Source organism: Eumetopias jubatus, unplaced genomic scaffold (genome assembly GCF_037043125.1).
Source record: "Eumetopias jubatus isolate StellerSeaLion01/CBP00866 unplaced genomic scaffold, mEumJub1_p1.0 scaffold_12, whole genome shotgun sequence".
NCBI classification, from domain to species: Eukaryota; Metazoa; Chordata; class Mammalia; order Carnivora; family Otariidae; genus Eumetopias; species Eumetopias jubatus.
The window spans coordinates 81,733,215-81,752,052 of NW_028274818.1; the positions used below are offsets into that span (position 1 = coordinate 81,733,215).

At 52.3% G+C, this 18,838-nt stretch overlaps 1 protein-coding gene across 2 annotated transcripts in view; it reads left to right on the forward strand.

Moving 5' to 3' along the window:
• ABCC1 (ATP binding cassette subfamily C member 1 (ABCC1 blood group)) overlaps nt 1-18,219 on the forward strand; it is a 130,124-nt gene extending 111,905 nt beyond the window's left edge. For both annotated transcript variants that reach the window (XM_088017386.1, XM_028117448.2), the window contains exons 22-31: nt 343-550; nt 2,608-2,918; nt 6,964-7,163; nt 8,859-8,985; nt 9,547-9,648; nt 12,008-12,154; nt 13,805-13,963; nt 14,621-14,787; nt 15,830-16,024; nt 16,515-18,219. In XM_088017386.1, coding sequence (XP_087873512.1) covers nt 343-550; nt 2,608-2,918; nt 6,964-7,163; nt 8,859-8,985; nt 9,547-9,648; nt 12,008-12,154; nt 13,805-13,963; nt 14,621-14,787; nt 15,830-16,024; nt 16,515-16,623 — 1,725 coding nt within the window. In that variant the 3' untranslated portion in view covers nt 16,624-18,219. The remainder of the gene's footprint in view (nt 1-342; nt 551-2,607; nt 2,919-6,963; nt 7,164-8,858; nt 8,986-9,546; nt 9,649-12,007; nt 12,155-13,804; nt 13,964-14,620; nt 14,788-15,829; nt 16,025-16,514) is intronic.
• Nucleotides 18,220-18,838: the final 619 nt, after the last annotated feature.

Here is an 18,838-nt window from a genome sequence, read left to right on the forward strand (position 1 = left end):
AACTCTTTGTTGTCACTTCCTCAGAGAAAACCTCTCCGGTAGGTCAAGCTGCCCACTTTTATACTCTCGTGGAATTCTGCACTGCTCCAGCTTTTCTCTATAATTACACATTTATCTGGGCACCGAAAGCCTGTCTTGCCACTTGACTGGAAGCTCCATGAGGGCACAGACCTTGACTTTCTCTCCCGCTGACTTTGTTGGTCAAATAACTAAGGGGAATGTGCCATGAGTATGAGCATAGCTGGTGGGGGACAGCATGGCCCAGCTGCTGCTGGAGTGCTTGGCCTCGGGTGGCGGTGGTGGGGTCAGCCTGCAAAGGGCTTTCTCTCCCCCGGTCTGCAGGTCAAGCTGTCCGTGTACTGGGACTACATGAAGGCGATCGGACTTTTCATCTCCTTTCTGAGCATCTTCCTTTTCCTGTGTAACCACATTGCTGCTCTGGCCTCTAACTACTGGCTCAGCCTCTGGACTGATGACCCCATCGTCAATGGGACCCAGGAACACACTAAAGTCCGGCTGAGCGTCTATGGAGCCCTGGGCATTTCACAAGGTGGGGGCCCTCCCCTTCCCGCCCTCCCCTGCCCGCCCCATCTGGGCACTTGAAACTGCTTCTTCCATGTCTTATTATGGAGTCAAGTCCCTCCATTTGTCAGGGCTTTGTGGATCCCCAAACTAAGCCCAACTCACATGAACAGTACCTATCCCTTAGTAGACACTCAGGTACTTGTAGAGTGAATATTTCTTGAATGCTTTGTTTAATGGGGCCCTAGGAGATGGAGAGAAGCTCTTAACATGCCCATTTTACAGATGAGCAAAGTTGAGGGATGGCAGCACCCCCCCTCCCGCCCCCCAAGCATTGGTGAGCAAGGGCCCTTGCCCCTTGTTGCTCAGTGAGGGTGATGGGGCTCCTGTAAAGTCTCATTTGTGGACTCCTATCTGCTGTCTGAGGGTGGGAATTGGTTTATGCTGGTGGTTCTCAGTGTAGACTGTGCTGTCCCCCGGGGGACATTTCGCCACGTCTGGAGGTGCTTGGAGCCATCACAGCTTTAGAGAGGGAGTAGTGTTAGGGGCATGCAGAGGCCAGGGATGTTGCCAGACGCCCTGCAGCGCACAGCACAGCCCCCACAACAGAGAATGATCTAGCCTCAAATGTCAGCAGTGACGAGATTGAGAAACCCTGTTTGCCCTTCCTGTGGGCCCATGAAGGTCCCCAAACACAAGGGCATTAATAGTAAGAGCCAATGTCCGCTGAGCCCTTCCTTGGTGCCTGGTTAGCTTCTAATCCCTTCTGTGTGTTTTTGCAGCACAGGGCCAAGAGGTGGCAGCTACTGTTTTCCCCATTTTAGAAATAGAGACTCTCAGGCCCAGAGAGGTTAAGTACGTTGCCCAAAGCCACACAGCAAGTGCATGGCGGAGCTGTCATCGAACGAGGCATTCTGGCCCAGAAGCCTGTGCTCTTAGTCACTGTGCTGCACAGTGCGTGAGCTGTGTGTTCAGGTGCTCATGAAAACAGTGAGCGTCTCCACATACATATGTGCGTTCAGTGTCTGTGATGTGTAAGTATAGACAATAAATCTATGTGTATTTTTGAGTGCTTTCGATACACTAAGCACATGGCTTTTTACATCCGACAGTGCTGCAAGCTAAATGTCATTGTCCCCATCTCACAGATAAAGAAACTGGGGTGCAGAGAGGCTGAGTGACTTGTGGGAAGGGCCCACAGCTGGGAGGTGACACAGGATTTGGCACTGTTGGCTTCAGAGTCCATCGTTTTAGCCCTTGCTTCCTTGAGGAAGCCTGTCCCTCCCTATGAAATCTGTCTTCGAAGAATGGGTGCCCTGCTCTGGGCTGCGTGGAGGAGCCACAGATGTCTCATGATCTCCAGGAGAGAGCTTTGAAAGAAAACCAGAAGAGCAGAGAGGGATTTTTTTTTCAATTTCTTAATCCCTAACACCCCCTCCACCGCCCGCCCCCCCCAGGGCAAAGGGCTGGCCTCCGCATGATCACCGAGGGAAGGTGGGGGACAGGGAGGGTGCGATGTTTACCTGGGCTCACACGACAGCAGCATCTGTTCTAGGAGCCGAGCCGTCCACTCTGGTAGCCACTAGCCACCTTTTAAGTGCTCAGTAGCCCCACATGCCTAGAGGCTACCACATGGGACTGCGTAGATACAGAACATGGGCGTCATCACAGAAAGTTCTGTCTCATGGCACTGGTCTAGAGGAGTGTGGTACATGGATTAAGAGCATGACCTTGGAGCAGGCTGCCTGGATCGGAAACCCCAGCTTTGCTTCTGATTGGCTGATTTCTGTCCAGGGCAGAGAGGTTCACCTGTCTGACCTTGAGTGTCCTTCTCTGTAAAATGGGTGCTAAGAGGAATGATAACAGAGTCAGTGTGAGAAGTAGATTCATGTCAAACTCTTGCATAGGGTCTAATACATAGTGAGTTCTCAGTAAAGAGTAGCCACTACTGTTCTCCTCCTATTCAGCCTCGTCATCATTCTTAGAAGCTGAGAGTCCAGGCCCGTTGCATCCGCATGGCCACTTCTCCCCACCCCCAGCTTGGCCCATGTCCCATCATGGTGTTGACCGTGAGAGTGTTTGTAGGTATCTCTGTGTTCGGCTACTCCATGGTGGTGTCCATCGGGGGGATCTTGGCTTCCCGCCGCCTGCACCTGGACCTGCTACAGAACGTCCTCCGGTCACCCATGAGCTTCTTCGAGCGGACCCCCAGCGGGAACCTGGTGAACCGCTTCTCTAAGGAGCTGGACACGGTGGACTCGATGATCCCGCAGGTCATCAAGATGTTCATGGGCTCCCTGTTCAATGTCATGGGCGCCTGCATCATCATCCTGCTGGCCACTCCCATTGCTGCCATCATCATCCCGCCACTGGGCCTCATCTACTTCTTCGTCCAGGTGAGAAGTGGGGTCTCGGGGTGCAGGAGGGGGCCTGCTGTGTACACTACTTCCATGTGAGTTAAGGGCTCACTTCATCTGACCATTTCCCCAGCGTGGAGCTGTTGGGGATTTGCTGGAGGAGGGTTGAATTTGTTTTTGTCAGTTTTAAATACCTGTCAAAGGGAGGGGGAAAGCTATAATGATTTATAATAACAATAACAACTTATAGCAATAATAATACTGTTAAAATTGAGAGAGTTTTATGAAATTCTTTAGGTCCTAAGCCCCATGCAGAAAGTGGGGATGTGAATAACAGCACCTTAAACAGGATAGACATCTGTCTTTTTCTCTCATGGTAGGAACGTAGAGGTGGGGCCGTTCGGGGCTGGTATGGCAGCTTCACAAGTCTGTTAATATCCCGGACTGTTAAACTATCACTGCTTTTTTTGTTGTTGTTCTCCCGTCTTTGCATAAGCCTTCGTTCTTAAGTTGATCTTATGGTCCAAGATGGCTGCTGGAGCTCCAGCCATCAATCTGTAGTTCAGAAAAACGAGAACGAGGAAAGGGAACAGAGCCAGAGAGCATGTGACAGCCGAGTGCTTGTGGTCCCTTAGGTTATTGCAGCATAAACTCTGCTTGCGGCTGTAGGTGAGCATGTCAAGGGCCAGGTGGCGGAGCTGGGAGTGCCAACTCACGTCTGTCTGATCCTAAAGCTTGTGTTGGTGACCACGATGCTGCGCTGCCCCTCTTTGCCCTGAAAAGCTTAGCTGCAGCATAGTTGCCGGTGGGGACCAGTGGTTTAGATGGGAGCCTAATGACCTCAGCACAAGGTGAGAACCGCCAAGTGTTCCCTGCATCAGGCTGCACTGCGGCTGCTGGTCCAGTCAACCAGCCCCCAAACTCCACCACACTGCGGCCCAGTGGTCAGTGAGCGCGAACTCAAGTGGGACCAGAGCGAGCTGGTCCGGTTCCCGCACCCTCATTGTGTTCTCTTTAAATTGGCGCCAGCGTTTTTGGAAACTCGTCCTGCTGCATTTGCCAAAAATACGACCTGCGTTCGTACCCTAGCTACACATTTCCCCGAGGGACCCAGTTCAAAAGAACAAAACAGGCCACGTGCTGCGTTTGTGGCTCCCATAGCTGCCCCCAGCAGGACCTTGGGCCCGCGTGCAGTGATGCCGTGGCGGGGTCTGTTGTCTGTTAACAGGACGATGAGGGAGATGCTCTCGTAATGCCACCGATACTATTTTTAAACAACAAGGACAGTTCATCAGAGGATCCTGTTGTATATGCACCGTTAATATAACTGAGCAAGCATAACGCACACGTGCACGGCTGGAAAGGGAAGCAGCCAAAGGGAAACACTGTGTCTCTAAGGGTTGGGTTTATGAGAGAATGTGGGTTTTAAAAAAAATTTTTTTTAAAGATAATATTTATCTTTTTGAGAGAGAGAGCGTGCAAGTGGGGAAAGGGGCGGGGTGGGGGGAGAGAGAGAATCTCAAGGAGACTCCCCACTGAGCACAGAGCCCGGTGTGGGGCTCAGTCCCACGACCCCAAAATCATGACCTGAGCTGAAACAAAGAGTCGGACACTTAACCAACTGAGCCACCCAGGTGCCCTGAATGTGCTTTTCTTTAATGGCTTTTAACTAAATATACCCTTATCCTACAACCCAGCAGTCTCCTCTCAGTGTATATGCAAAAGAAATGAGAGAATGCATCCGGGGCGGGGGGGGGGGGAGGAGGTGCTAGAATGTTCTTAGTATCTTGGTTCATGATAGCCCCAAACTAGAAACAACTTGGGGTTTTGACCCAGAGGACGCAAGAATTTTCTGGGGTGCTGGAGATGTTCTAGATTTTGATTAGGTAGTGGGTGTGCAGGTGTAAATAGATGTGAAATTTATCAACCTGTGAAGATTTGGTGCATTTTCCAGTGTAATGGAAATGTATGTTATATCTTGATTAGAAAGTGGGTTTTAGATGTACATGCATTCTCTCTCTTTCTTCAGAAAAGATCTAAAGGTTATACACTGAGATTGGAATAAGTAGTGCTTATCTCAGAGTAATGGATATAATTTTTAAAAAAAGATTTATCTAGTTATTTTAGAGAGAGACCGGGAGGGAGGGGCATAGGGAAAGGGAGAGGGAGTCCCAACCAGACTCTACCCTGAGCACAAAGCCCAAAACGGGGCTCCATTCCACGACCCCGAGATCATGACCTGAGTTGTAACCAAGAGTTGCGTACTTAACTGACTGCACCACCCCGGCACCCCCGTAATTTAATTTTTATTTAATCTTTCCATTTGTATCCCCCCTCCCATTTTTAAATGGATATCCATTACTGTTTTAATTCAAAAGCAAGTCCTTTTTATATAAAGGGGATGCAAGAGATAAGATGATGTGGAATTGTGTTGGGGCTTCCTTGTAGCCAGAAGGAGGCATTTCTGCTTTGTGGAATATTTTGGCGTCCGTGAAAACCTCCTGGCCACAGGTCCGAGTCCTTAGCTCGCAGCACGCTGCATGGCTCAGGCAGGCGCGTATTGAGCCTTATTTTTATTCACGAGCATGGGGCACTTGGTCTCTGAAAGAGTAAGGTGAGTCCAGGGGGTGGATTATGTCTCCTGGAATGAAGTTTAAAAGGGAAGCTAGTTTTTTTTTTTTTTAAACACAAATACTGAGCTTCCTGTAGTAAATAAAATTCTGAGCGCATGTGAAGTGGAGTAAGTAAGTTGAGCAGGGAAAACTCTTGGGAACGATTTCCATCTGGGATGTTTAGAAAGAAAGCCAGGGAGAGGAGGCATCATGGCTGAGGGTAACAGGACAGATCCCGCAGGGCCGAGGCCTCCAGAGTTTGTTCACAGCCGTGAAAGGACACCTGACCTGTCCTCAGGGACTGGCAGAGCCACCGTCCTGGGACTGCCCGGGTTGGTGTGGTCCTGGGCTAGCTTACAGAGTTGCGGGGGCCCCAAAGGCCGCCCAAGTGTGGGTTCAAATTACCATGTGTGCTGCCATCCAGAAGGAAGCTACTGACCTCAGGGCCCCATTAGAGTCCCCTGTTAGGTTTCCTGCTCTCTGTGGAAGGTCTCTGCCCCAAAATGGCCCGGGGGAGGCAGGGAGGCCGTGTCCCTGACCACCCTGTGTTTCTGGGACTTGTTCATCTGTCTGGCTCTGCCGCTGGTGGGGCGGCTGCATTTACGTGAGGTCCTGAGCACTTCTGGAATGAGGAACCTCGGTCTGTTTGTACTGACAAGGAGACTAAGGCCACAAGAACTCAGTGTCCTCAAATGACCAGTCTGTCCTCTGTTCGTGGCTCCTCGAGGCTTCCAGTGGGCGAGTTGCTTTTGTTCCTCCGTCTGCCCTGGTTAGGGCAGGAGCAGAGCAGATGGGCGTCTGCCCACGGAGTCAGGTGGAGTTGGGGTTTGAACTGAGGCCTCGTTGTCCTCAAAACCTGTACAGAGAGCCACGCCGCTGGGGCCATAAAACCCTAGAGGTGAGTGGCTTCGGGGAGGCTGTAGAGGGCAGAGGTCAGCCTCTTGTAGCCACGTGACCTTAGGGGAGAGGTGGGCGAGCCTCTTTGTACCTTGGTTTACTGAGCATCAGCGGGAATGAGCACCTGCTGGATTTCTGGTGAGAGTTCAGTGAGCTGGGATGTCTGTGAAAGTAGTTAGAACTCTTCTAGGATTGGGGCGTCTGGGTGGCTGAGTCAGTTAAGCATCTGCTTTCGGCTCAGGTCATGATCCCAGGGTCCCGGGATCTTGCCCCACATCGGGCTCCCTGCTCAGCAGAGAGCCTGCTTCTCACTCTCCCTCTGCTCCTCCCCAGTACTCATGCTCTCTCTCTCAAATAAATAAATAAAATCTTTGAAAAAAAAAATTAAGAACAATTCTGCTAGGATGGCAGGCTCTGTGTGTGCCCGAGTGCAGGCGCTTGTGGAGAGCAGCCGGGCTCCGACAGGCCGCCTCCCGGAGGTATCGTGCAGCTCCAGGCTTTCTCCAGCGCGGCCCCAGGGACGCGGCAGCATGGGAGGGGCTGTGCCTACTCCGCGGCCTGCTCTCTTCCCGCAGAGGTTCTACGTGGCCTCGTCCCGGCAGCTGAAGCGCCTCGAGTCGGTGAGCCGCTCCCCGGTCTACTCCCACTTCAGTGAGACCTTGCTGGGCGTCAGCGTCATCCGCGCCTTCGAGGAGCAGGAACGCTTCATCCACCAGAGTGACCTGAAGGTGGATGAGAACCAGAAGGCCTATTACCCCAGCATCGTGGCCAACAGGTGGGTGCTCGAGGCCCCGTGGGAGGAGGTGGAGGACTAAGAACTCCGCCTTCGCTCCTGGAGGAGGAGGGTGTGAAGCCAGGCTCGGGCCCCCCCATGCAGGGTGGTTAGACTTGGCAGGAGGACAGGACACAGTGACCATTGAAAGCAGACAGGAGGGACACCTGGGTGGCTCAGTTGTTAAGTGTCCTCAGGTCGTGATCCCGGGGCCCTGGGATCGAGCCCCACATTGGGCTCCCTGCTCAGCGGGGAGTCTGCTTCTCCCTGCCCTCCCTGCTTGTACACTCTCTCTCAATCTCAAATAAATAAAATCTTAAAAAAAAAAAAAAGCAGACAGGAGCGCTGCAGCTCCAAGCGTTGAGTAAGAGCTGGGACCAAGTTGTTCTGGAGTCAGAAAATACTGCTGGAACTATCCGTTAGCTGTTGTCCTGTTGATACAAGATCATCCGTGACGGGCAGAGTCAGCTAGTATTTTTGTGTTCTGGTTCTCGGCCGAGGGGTGATCACCCCCCACCCCCATGTGATGAGCCTGGGAAGCCATTCCCCAGTCTTAGGTTGGCCCACATGAGGTTCCCCTGCCCGAAAGATCATGAGCACATGAGTAGCATCAATCGGAAAGAAGGGACAGAAGTTTGCTCCTTGTTGACTAAGTTCAGAAAAGTGTCTGATTGATCCCTAAAAGGGTACCCTCCTCACTCATGTCCTGATACGTGTTTTGAGATGTGGGAGAGAAAATTCTGGGGAGGGGGTGACAGCACCCTGGATGACCCTATAATGTCAGACTGGGCAGGGAAACCATGAATTGTTGGAGACCCTGCCTGCCTCTGCAGAGTTCTCAGTTTATCAAATCCGGCTGTGTTTGGGAGAAGCTACACACCCAGGAAGATCAGCCACGTGAATCTTAAGGGCTGTAGTGACGGAAAGATCAACACCCTCATCTCCCCAAAATGCTTTACACCTTGGAAGGTTAATGTTTCTAATGCCATGTGGTATCTTACAGAAGTTAGCTTTTAACCAATAATCTGTTTAAGAAGTAAAACAATCCATTTTAACATTTCTGAAAGGAGGATCTCGCTCTGGGAACATTATAGCAACATTGAAAATAGTCGCTTATCTCTCCCTTCCCCCTTTACTGCCAAGAGAAGGTTATTTTAAGTAACCTCTACACGCAGTCTGGGGCTTGAACCCACAGCCCTGAGATTGAGAGTCTCACGCTCCCCTGATCTCGCTCCACAAGATCACCAGCTAGGCACCCCCAGGGGAAGGTTATTTTAAATCATTGGTGCCTCTTAACAGTTGATGACTTCTTAGTATTTAGAAATTTTCCCGGACATCATTTTAAAGATGGGTATATTTTAAAGCTTCCAGTGAGAAAAAAGTTGGTTTTTAACAAGGCAGGCTTTAGTTTCCTGGGAAGTCGGTTTCTGGAGAACTCCGTTTTAATCCCTGGGGTTGTCAGATTGATGAGGAAGCAGCGAGGCCGTGTCCCTTTGGCTGTCCTTCCCCTGTGACAGGGCCTTTCTCGGGACCTCGCAGGGAATTCTGGCAGTTAGCAAAGTGCCCCCCCCCCCCCCCCCCCCGCCGCTTGAACCAGACACTGGATCTCTGGAAAACTGACTCCAGGTGTGTGTGTGTGTGTGTGTGTCTGTCTGTCTGTCCGTCCGCCCGCCCGCCTGCCTGTGTGTCTGTGGGCAGGTGGCTGGCGGTGCGGCTGGAGTGTGTAGGCAACTGCATCGTCCTGTTCGCCGCCCTGTTCGCCGTGATTTCCAGACACAGTCTCAGCGCCGGCTTGGTGGGCCTGTCTGTGTCGTACTCGCTGCAGGTAAGGGGGGTGCTCCTCTCGGCCAGATTTTCTCATTCTCTTCGTGGGGGAGTCAGTCCTCAGGTTCTTGGTCCTTTGCTTTGAATCCGGGCAGGAGCTGGGGGAGCGGATGGGGTCGAGCGGCACTGGAGAAGCCCGGTGACCCACTGGTGCAGGGGCGGGGCGGTGAGACACGTGGCCAGGACTTCCCCACTAGTCAAGGCAAGCCGGCAACAGCCGACAGGGCGCCTCCAGCTACAGGAAGAATGCTGTCCTGTGACTTTCCCTCCCATCACGGCTTTCGCTGGGGCGCCCAAATTTGGATGCATGGTATTTTCCTCTTACCATCTAGTTCAGAATATTTTCTGGTGCCCTTTCTGATGACTTGTGTGGCCCCGGGGGTTATTTTGCAACGTGTTTCCTTACGAGGTGCAGTGTTGGCCGTCCGGGTGATGGCGGTACGTGAGGCGGACGTTTTCTGGACCTGTCTTACCTAACACATTTCGTAATTCGTAATTACTTCCCAAAGATAAAGCAACTCGTGCTCACTCTAGAAGCTCCGTGTGACCCTTCCACCCGCAGGTCACCACGTACTTGAACTGGCTGGTTCGCATGTCGTCCGAGATGGAGACCAACATTGTGGCGGTGGAGAGGCTGAAGGAGTATTCAGAAACGGAGAAGGAGGTAAAGCCAGCCCCTGGCCTGGCCTCTCCTGACCTCTTCAGTGTGGCTTAACCCGCACAGTCCGCTGAGCCATAGCCTGGGTGCCTTCGACAGGCGGCCTCTGTTCAACAAGAATTGTCTTCCGTTACTTGTCACGTATTTGTGTGGGGGACTTCTGTTACGGAAAACGAGACACTCATTTTCTCTTTGAAGTTTAAAGATTAAGTACCCGTGAGTTGATTCAGAGCATGGAAAGTCACTGACAAGAGGCTCAGGATGTGCCTATTGTAAAAATGGTGACGGTGGTCAGGATTTGACCCAAGTTTGGGGAGACCTGCAGTTATTCAACCAAAGTCCCCATTTTATAGATGGAGCGGAGGGTGGCCTAGGGAGGGACAGTGGCTGACCCGAGGTGGCACGTGGCCGGAACGAGTAGGACCCCAGTGGCCAGGGTTCAGTGCCACACTGTCCTCAGAAACTGCCTCCTTCCGCCTGCACACCACCACCTGTAGTGATGGTAGTGACAGCAGCGATCACCTGGGGAGACACCACCATCGCCACCACCACCAGGAATGACAGCGACCCATATTGTGCCCTCGGAGGGGCGTCAGGCCCTGTAGCGCACATCTAACGTGTTGTAATTCATATAGCCCTCCCGTAGCCTCATAACGCCCGTTCCGCCATGATCCCCATTTTACAGGTGAGGAAACGGAGACTGAAGGTTAAGTTACTTGCCCAAGTTTACAGGGCTGGTAAATGGCTGACCTAGAATTTGCGTCTGGGCCATTGGCACACTGCCTCCCAAGAAGGTGCCCTTTGGGAATGAGACCAGGGCCCTGGTTAAACTGTCTTGAGGGATCTACAGAGGTGAGCCATGCCCCATCCTTAACACTCTCACACAGGTGACCCAGGTCCCACTTCGTCAGAGAGCGTTATTCAGAGTGGTGTGAGCACCCCCTGTGGAAATGTATGTGTTACACCAAGGGTTCTTCCCACTGCACTGAATTTTTTTTTTTAATTTTATTTATTTATTTGACAGAGAGAGAGAGCGAGAGAGGGAACACAAGCAGGGGGAGTGGGAGAGGGAGAAGCAGGCTTCCTGCGGAGCAGGGAGCCCGACGCGGGGCTCGATCCCAGGACCCCGGGATCATGACCTGAGCCGAAGGCAGACGCTTAACGACTGAGCCACCCAGGCGCCCCTGAGTTTTTTTGTTTGTTTGTTTGTTTTACAACAGCTTTTAAGATATAATTCACATGCCATGCAGTTCATCATGTAAAGTATGAAATGAAATTGATTTTTTAAGAAATTACCATGTTTTTTACTTCTAATTGTTTTTATGTTTTTAGAATAAGAACATATTTGAAAAATACAAAAGAAAGTAAAGATTATCCAGTGTCTTATCACTACTAGAAATACATGTCTTTGTATAGAATATATTTTCTTAGAAAGTTCCGTCTACTTCTCTCCAGTGCCCTCATGTTCTTACAGCTATCCGTTCATTTATATACCTAAATTTATAAAAGGGAAATATGCTTGTTGTAAAAAAATTAATATAGCAAGTTTATGGGGGAGAAAGGATGAAAGCTTTCTTTTGTCCTCTCCATTCCTTAGCTTTCCCCAAGCTAGCGCCAAGCCCGGCCCAGAGCACATCCAGTTGTAGCGCTCAGGAAACGCTGAACTGAACTAAGAAGCTCTTCAGAAATAAGAGCTGTGTGACCTTGGGCAAGTTACTTACCCTCTCTGTGTCAGTTTCCTCCCGTGCAAGGACCCCACTCATGGGACCGTGGTGAGGATTAAATGAGGTCACGTGACCGTGCTCTTTAAAAGCATTAGCCATTGCTTTTATAGTTGTCCTCCACACGTAGGAGGCGTTTGGAGTAACACCTCTACCCTTGTGTCCGTCCAGAGAAGACCACTCATTGATCGAATCAGTCCATAAATATTCATGGAGTCCCTGCTGCGTGCTGTAGGGCCTGGAGTATGGCACTGAACAGTGAACGAACCTGTCTTCATAAAGTGGACATCCCAGGGGGCATGGGGAGCAGAATAAGCAAATAAAAGCACACCTCAAGCGCTGGGAGGTGCCACGCGGTGTGAGGGAGAACGGAGCAGGGGAGGGGATAGAGGGCACAGAGCCAGGGGGTGATCTCAGTGGCCCGAGGGAGCATGCGCAGAGGGGAGATGGGGGAAGAGCCTTCCAGGCAGGGTGCAGGGCCCCAGGAGCAGGGTGTGCAGGTGCGTTTTAGAAACAGTGCAGCCGCGTGGGGAGCAGAGTGAGCCAGAGGGAGGGAGAGGGGTCAGAGGGGATGTGCAGCCGGCTCGCTGGTAGCCTTAGGCTGCTGAGACGGACCGAAGATTCCTTATCTTGCCCCATCACAGGCTCCTTGGCAAGTCCAGGAAATGACTCCGCCCAGCACCTGGCCTCAGGTAGGCCGAGTAGAATTCCGTGACTACGGCCTGCGATACCGAGAAAACCTGGACTTGGTTCTCAAGCACATCAACGTCACCATCGATGGAGGGGAAAAGGTGGGTGCGCCTCCTCCCCCTGACTCTTCACAGCGGGGCATCGCTTGCAACCAGGCAGGTGCAACCAGGCGCATCATTTCCCCAGTTTATCATGGTCTGATTCCATGGGGTAGAGTGGCCTTTCCTGAGATGGGCTTGTGGAAGTAGAAGCTGCTAGAGTGTCCCAGCCGCATTGCATACTGTTAGCAGGGAGCCGGATGAGGCCCGCAGGTATGTTTTGAAAAAAATCTGAATCTGTTGCAAATACTGAAAAATCTGCTATGTCTTATATAAAAATTCATTTCCTGCCCCCCCTTTTTTTTCTTTTTTGAGCGAGCGCGCGAGCATGTGCACTGGTAGTGGGAGGAAGGGCAGAGGGAGGGAGAGAATCCTAAGCAGGCTCCACACCCAGTGTGGGGGCTCAATCTCATGACCCTGAGATCATGATCTGAACCGAAACTAAGAATTGGATACCTAACCGACTGAGCCTCCTAGGCACCCCACTTGCTGCTTTTCTTGAAAGAGCAAACATCTAACAACACTGGGCTTATACTCCCTGCCTGGTTCTTTGTAGACAAGATGAGAGCCTCAAAGCTCACCCAGTCCCTCCCCATCTCACTTTTGTGCCTACTTGGCCCCTGAAGGAATTCGAGTTTGCCGCCTCTAGAATAGAAAGATGCTGTCGTCACTACTAGGGACGGCTCAGTGAATGTGTGAAGTTGTCAGAATTCTGGAATATATCCCTAGTCCCAAGCTGTTGCTGGAAGATGTCCTTGCTGTTGAGACCCTTAGACCCTCAGGAATCAGACGAAGAGTCTTCCTGGCTGTCTGGCAGAGGACAGAGTCTCTTTCGTCTCTGAACATAAATGTGTTTGCTAAACTGTTCCTACCCCAAGGCTCAGAATGTTTCGTTCCCATGAGATAATTTCTCTAACTTCTACCAAGGGGAAGAACAGAGTGGATTGTGTTCTCACTGAGGCTTCACGGCTTATGTTCCATCATGAGACTCTGCCGTGTGACATTTCTGTTGAGGCTGGAGGAAGCCTGCCTTTCAAGAGCCCAGACGAGAAGGGGAGAGTTGTAATTGGATGTCAGGAATGTCAGTGATTGGCCACGGAGCAGGGAGCCCCGTTCCCTCAAGGGAGGATGAGTGAAGACTGGGTCCTGTCCATAACCTCTCGTTGCTCCTGCAGCTGGGCTGGAGGGAGGACGTACGCAGGGGTATCTGCTTGAATCTTTAAGGTACTTCGACAGCTCAGGATGGAAAACTCAACCGTCAAAGGATTGAAAAACAGTATGGGGGAAAATACCCAATTATTAACAATATCTAGAGTTGAAAATAATAGGGCTTTATTTGAAAATCCCTTCTCCGTGAGCTCTGTCTCTTTGGGAGGTCTGTACTAACTTATCAGAAGAACTGAATATCATTCTAATTTATCAAAAGAGGTGGCACAGAGAAGGAAGTCCTTCTTGACCCTTCATACAGCCCCTGAAGGAGCGTCCCTGAGAAGCTGCTGACGGGGAGGAATGTGGTGGGCGTCAGGTCGACCAGATGACTGAATTGCTTTAGGGCAGACACCTGAAATGTGGGCCTTGTGTGGGGGGGCAGGTGGGAGGGAACCCCCAGACAATGGCATGCCCACCTCACCCTGGGCCCTTCTTGTCCCACAGGTCGGCATCGTGGGGCGGACAGGAGCTGGGAAGTCGTCCCTGACCCTGGGCTTGTTTCGGATCAATGAGTCTGCTGAAGGGGAGATCGTTATTGATGACATCAACATTGCCAAGATCGGCCTGCACGATCTGCGCTTCAAGATCACCATCATCCCGCAGGTGGGGTCTGGGTACACCAAGGGCATGAGTTGGGGGTGGTGAGAGTGATGTAGGTATGTTTTCAGGACAAATATAAATGTATTCCTACTTTATTATTTTCATCATTCTCATTGAAATGATACTGTTTCTTCGCCACTGAATCTCCCCTTAGCATATGAGTAACAGTGGGAATTAACCGGGTGTCATTCCTTCACTCCTGCTGGCTTCACTCAGGACAAGAACAAGCCTCTCAAGAGCCAGGCGAGAAATAGGAATTTTCTAGACTGATTTCTGTAGCTGGGATTCCCTCATGGGTTACCTTGTCGTGTTATCTTCCCTAAAATTTTTTTCTAAGATTCTCCTTTGGAGGCAGGGAACAGGGAGGAATCCACAGTACTTTATAATTAGGAATTACCCATGCTGCTTCTCCCCACCAGAAGGTTCCGTGTATTGGAGACTCTGGGAAGCATTCCCAAAAGAAATTTTATTTCACTTAACCCAGGATTTTCCAAACCTTTGCCCCCCATTACTAACATCTCCAGAAATAGTGATTCCAAGGAACTCTGGAACCCCATCTTGAGCGATTCCGGCCAGACTGTTCATGTCGCACCTGTTTGCCCCGGGTGCAGGCATCATGACATGAGCCTCACCTGCCGTCTGCCATCTTTTCTCGAACAGGACCCTGTTTTGTTCTCGGGTTCCCTCCGCATGAACCTGGACCCGTTCAGCCAGTACTCAGATGAGGAAGTCTGGACGTCCCTGGAGCTGGCTCACCTGAAGGACTTCGTGTCCGCCCTTCCCGACAAGCTGAACCACGAGTGTGCGGAAGGCGGGGAGAACCTGAGGTAAGCAGGGGTGTGAGGCCCTGACGGGTCTCCTCGGCTCCGCCTCCGTCGAGGTGTTTGAAGAGTCTGTCCTCCTGCATCTGTGTCAGGCCTGGGTTGGAGTCCCAGCTCTGCCACGGATGAGCCATTTTCTCTTCACTTCTTGTAGCCTTGATTTCAGCATCTGTAAAGTGGGCTGTAGTCCAGGCTTGTTGTACCATGAGGTATAAAACCAGGATGGCCAATGTGGTTCTTTTCTTACACCGGGTTTAGTCAATTGAGTGGGACTGTTAGTTCAGCTATTGAAAGGCTTCTCTCTTGGTCAGTAAATGGCACTTTTCCGAGCCCTTCGAGTCACCACCTGCTGCCCCAGCTGCCCTGGCCCTTGTCCCAGGATCCCCAGGATGCGCCCATGACCCAGCAACTACAGTGTGACTGCCCGGCGCCGCAGGGAACCTGAGTTCTGCTCCAGTGTCCTTCATGCCTCATCCATCCCTGTGACAGCCAACCACCAATCCTCAGATGCGTTCAGCTGCTCAGACCCTTGGGGGTGGTCAGCCAGGCGGCCCTGCTGTTCTCGGCTCCCTCATATGGCTGGGGGTCCGCTGGGGCAGTTCAGGTCGGCTCCATCCATCCCTCATCCCCCCGCGGACCAGCCCAGGCATGTTGTCATGGCCATAGCGGAGGTGCGCATTCCGTCTGCGAGCCTCCGCGGGCCTCGTTTGCCGGCATCTCGTCGACCAAAGCAAGACGTGTGGTTGAGTCCAGAGTCAAGTGGGAGGACCTACAGAAGACACAGATACGGGGTCATTTTGTTACCTGTCCCGTGGCCCATGCTGAGCTGGTCACACGTTTTGGATATCCCCGCCGAGTCCAACTCTGGCTCCACAGCTGGAACGTCCTGAGCAGTCACCGGCGTCGGGCACGGGGAGCAGGGAGTCGCAGGGCGCTCCTGGCCTTGGCAACACCTAGTGTCCCCTTCCCTTCTCCCAGCTCCGGCCTGGGCTCAGGGTCGGGGGGTGGTTTTGACCCTCTGTCCCCTGGTCTTTTCCTCCTGGTCCAGCGTTGGGCAGCGCCAGCTTGTGTGCCTGGCCCGGGCTCTGCTGCGGAAGACCAAGATCCTTGTGTTGGACGAGGCCACGGCGGCCGTGGACCTCGAAACGGACAACCTCATCCAGTCGACCATCCGGACGCAGTTTGAGGACTGCACCGTGCTCACCATTGCACACCGGCTCAACACCATCATGGACTACACGAGGTGACTTCGCCGGCACGGATGCTCGGCACCGTCCTGTGTCTAGGGACAGCCCTCTCTTCCCCCTGGGTATTTCTGACATCCCTCCATCATGTATTCAGGCCACACACGGGTGGAGCGCCCGCCACATTCTCGGCCCTATTCTAGGCACTAGGGTCTCAGCAAGGAGGTATCAGACAGGGAGCCTGCCTGAGGGACCTTCGCGGTCAGTTGGGGGCTGGGTGTGGAGACAGACAATAAGCACATGAACACACGAAAGCACACGGTGCTGGGAACGAAGTAGAGAACGTGAGAGCCCTTCCCGGGGTAAGCATCCCAGGACTTCGACCGGAAGGGATCAAGGATGGCAGCCAGTTGGAAGGCTACTGCAGGAGTCCTAACAGAAGGTGTTAGGGTCCTGACCCAAAGCAGGGATTTGTTCGGGTGGCTCTTTGGGGGCACAAGATGCAGACCCCTTCCCTTCCCCTCACGTCTGTGTCTCCTCCTCTTGCAGGGTCATCGTCCTGGACAAGGGAGAGATCCGGGAGTGCGGCCAGCCCTCCGACCTCCTCCAGCAGAGAGGTCTTTTCTACAGCATGGCCAAAGATGCTGGCCTGGTGTGAGCCCCAGAGCTGGTGCATCTGGTCAGAATTGCAGGGCCAACACGCCAGCGTCGGGATGACGTTCTGAGGCACCGTCCTTGGGAACCCAAGCGTCCTGTATACTGAAACCAAAAAAAAAAAAAAAAAAGAAAAAAAAAAAAACAACCCCCAAAACCAAAACTCACAAAGCAGCCACCGTCTGGCCCCCGAGCTGGAATTGGCCGTGAAGATGCGGGAGAGACCCAGAGATGCAGCCCACCCAGAACACTCCCGCCCTTGCCTCCGTGGCCCCTGCAAGACGCACATATATTCTCAGGCCCCCGGGAACGCACGCCCGTGCTCTTGGTGCTCTGTGAGGAGGTTTTGGCAGCCAGACTGCCAGAGAAAGGGGTTTCATAAAATAACGCTAGTGACCAAATCCAGCCAACTGCCTCAGATCTCTCCAGCCAAAGTCAACGGATTCCGTCTTCAAGAGGCTCCCCGCCCCCCCGACGGCTGTCCCCAGCAACCCCCGGTGTGCTTTGTCTCCTTGGGGCTGCAGGTGGGCGTGAGGGGCCTGGGAAGATTACTTTCCCCTCAGGCAGTACCCTGAGGGCCACGGACACTCCTCTTCCCAACCATCTGGTCTTCCAGGCGCTCAGACGCTGGGAACCCGTGTCCCAGCCCTGCTCTCCCGGTACTCGCCTCCCAGGCCAGGGGCAGCCTCCACGGCCCCGGACTTCTCACTGACAGGACTCGGTGGGACTTGCGGGCTGTCTGGACCTGGAGAGCATCTCAGGACCGACTCCCCAGCCCGGCCGCTCAGCTCCTCATTGCCTCCAGTCTTCTCCTTGCTTTCCTTGCTCCCTCTTTCTGCCCATCACTAGGATGGCTTTCCTGCCCTAGTCCCTGAGAGAGAAGACCTGCTGATGGTGATGAAGCGGTCCAGGCCAAGAGTGCTAGGTACCTCCCAGGTATGGCCGGTTGGGACTGAAAAGGGCCGTGTGGAGTCTCCTCCGTGTGGTTAGATGATTTTTTTTCCTCGCCCCTGGCATCTGGGTGGCTTGAAGGATGGCAGTGTGGAGAACTCGGCGTTTCGTGACCGAGTCTCTTCCAGGACAAGGAAAGGACCCATTCACAAATATGAGTGATGGCTTTTTCTTTTTCTTTTTCTTTTTTTTTGGTTTTGTTTTTTTGCCTTTAAGTGCTGCTCCGGGGGGAAAAAACAGTCTAAAGAGTTTAATTTCTTGGGAAGAGGTGTTGGTTGAGGAGCGGCATTCCCAGGGATTCCCAGCCACGTTGGCCGGCGGGTGACGGGTGGTCCACACGTTCCTGGAAGAAAATGGAGAAGCAGAGTCCTTCGTGGTTTCTCAGAGGCCAGAGCGAGACCCAAAACGCAGAGGAAGGTCACTGCTGCTCCAGGATTCATACTCGCTATGAATTACATTGCTGACTTCACACCCAGAGAAGCATCTTTCTTCTTTTAGGTGGAAATATATATTTATTTTTTTGTAAGTTATACCATTCTTTCACATTGGATAAACCAAGTTTTTCTTGGGGATGTTTTTCTAATGACTTACACTGGAGACGTGAACATTTGCAAGTAATTTACAGTAAAAAAAAATATTTTGTTTCTTACTGAACAACTGCTCTGTTTTCTTTGGGGTGTTAGCTGCGGGTTCTGCCATGTCCTTCAGAAGTCAGGACAGGGTTACCCTCTTGCCTGCTTCTGTTCTTTGTCTTTGGCAAACCCATTGTCTCCAGTGGGGGCTCTTGTCCAGGAACGGGACCTGAGAGGTGAAGACACAGGTGGGGTTCAGTGGGGAATTGGCATGGCACCGTGGACAGAGCCTGGGCTTGAACCCTGCCCTTGCGGTTTGCTGACTGGGTGACCCTGCACGAGTCCCTGGAGGCCGTCTTTGCCACAGCTGCCTTGTCTGTAAAACAGGGCTGATCATACCTGCCCCGCGGGATTGTTGTGCTGATGAGCAGTGATGTGTTTGTGGCACGCACGACCTTGGTCATCTAAGACACAAGCCGGGCAAAGGTCCCATGTGGCCAAAGTTAGCTGAGAAAATCTCTTTGTGTTAGGTAGGCCAGGCTGTGCTGTGGTAGCAAATTAGCCGTGAACTCTTAGGAAATGAATACCTGGGTTTATTTCTCACTCAAGGCATTTTTTGATGAGTGCCAGATCCTCTCTAGGGTCTTCCTGTCTTCCCTGCAGCAACAGAGAGACCCAGGCTGTTGTGGTCTTACA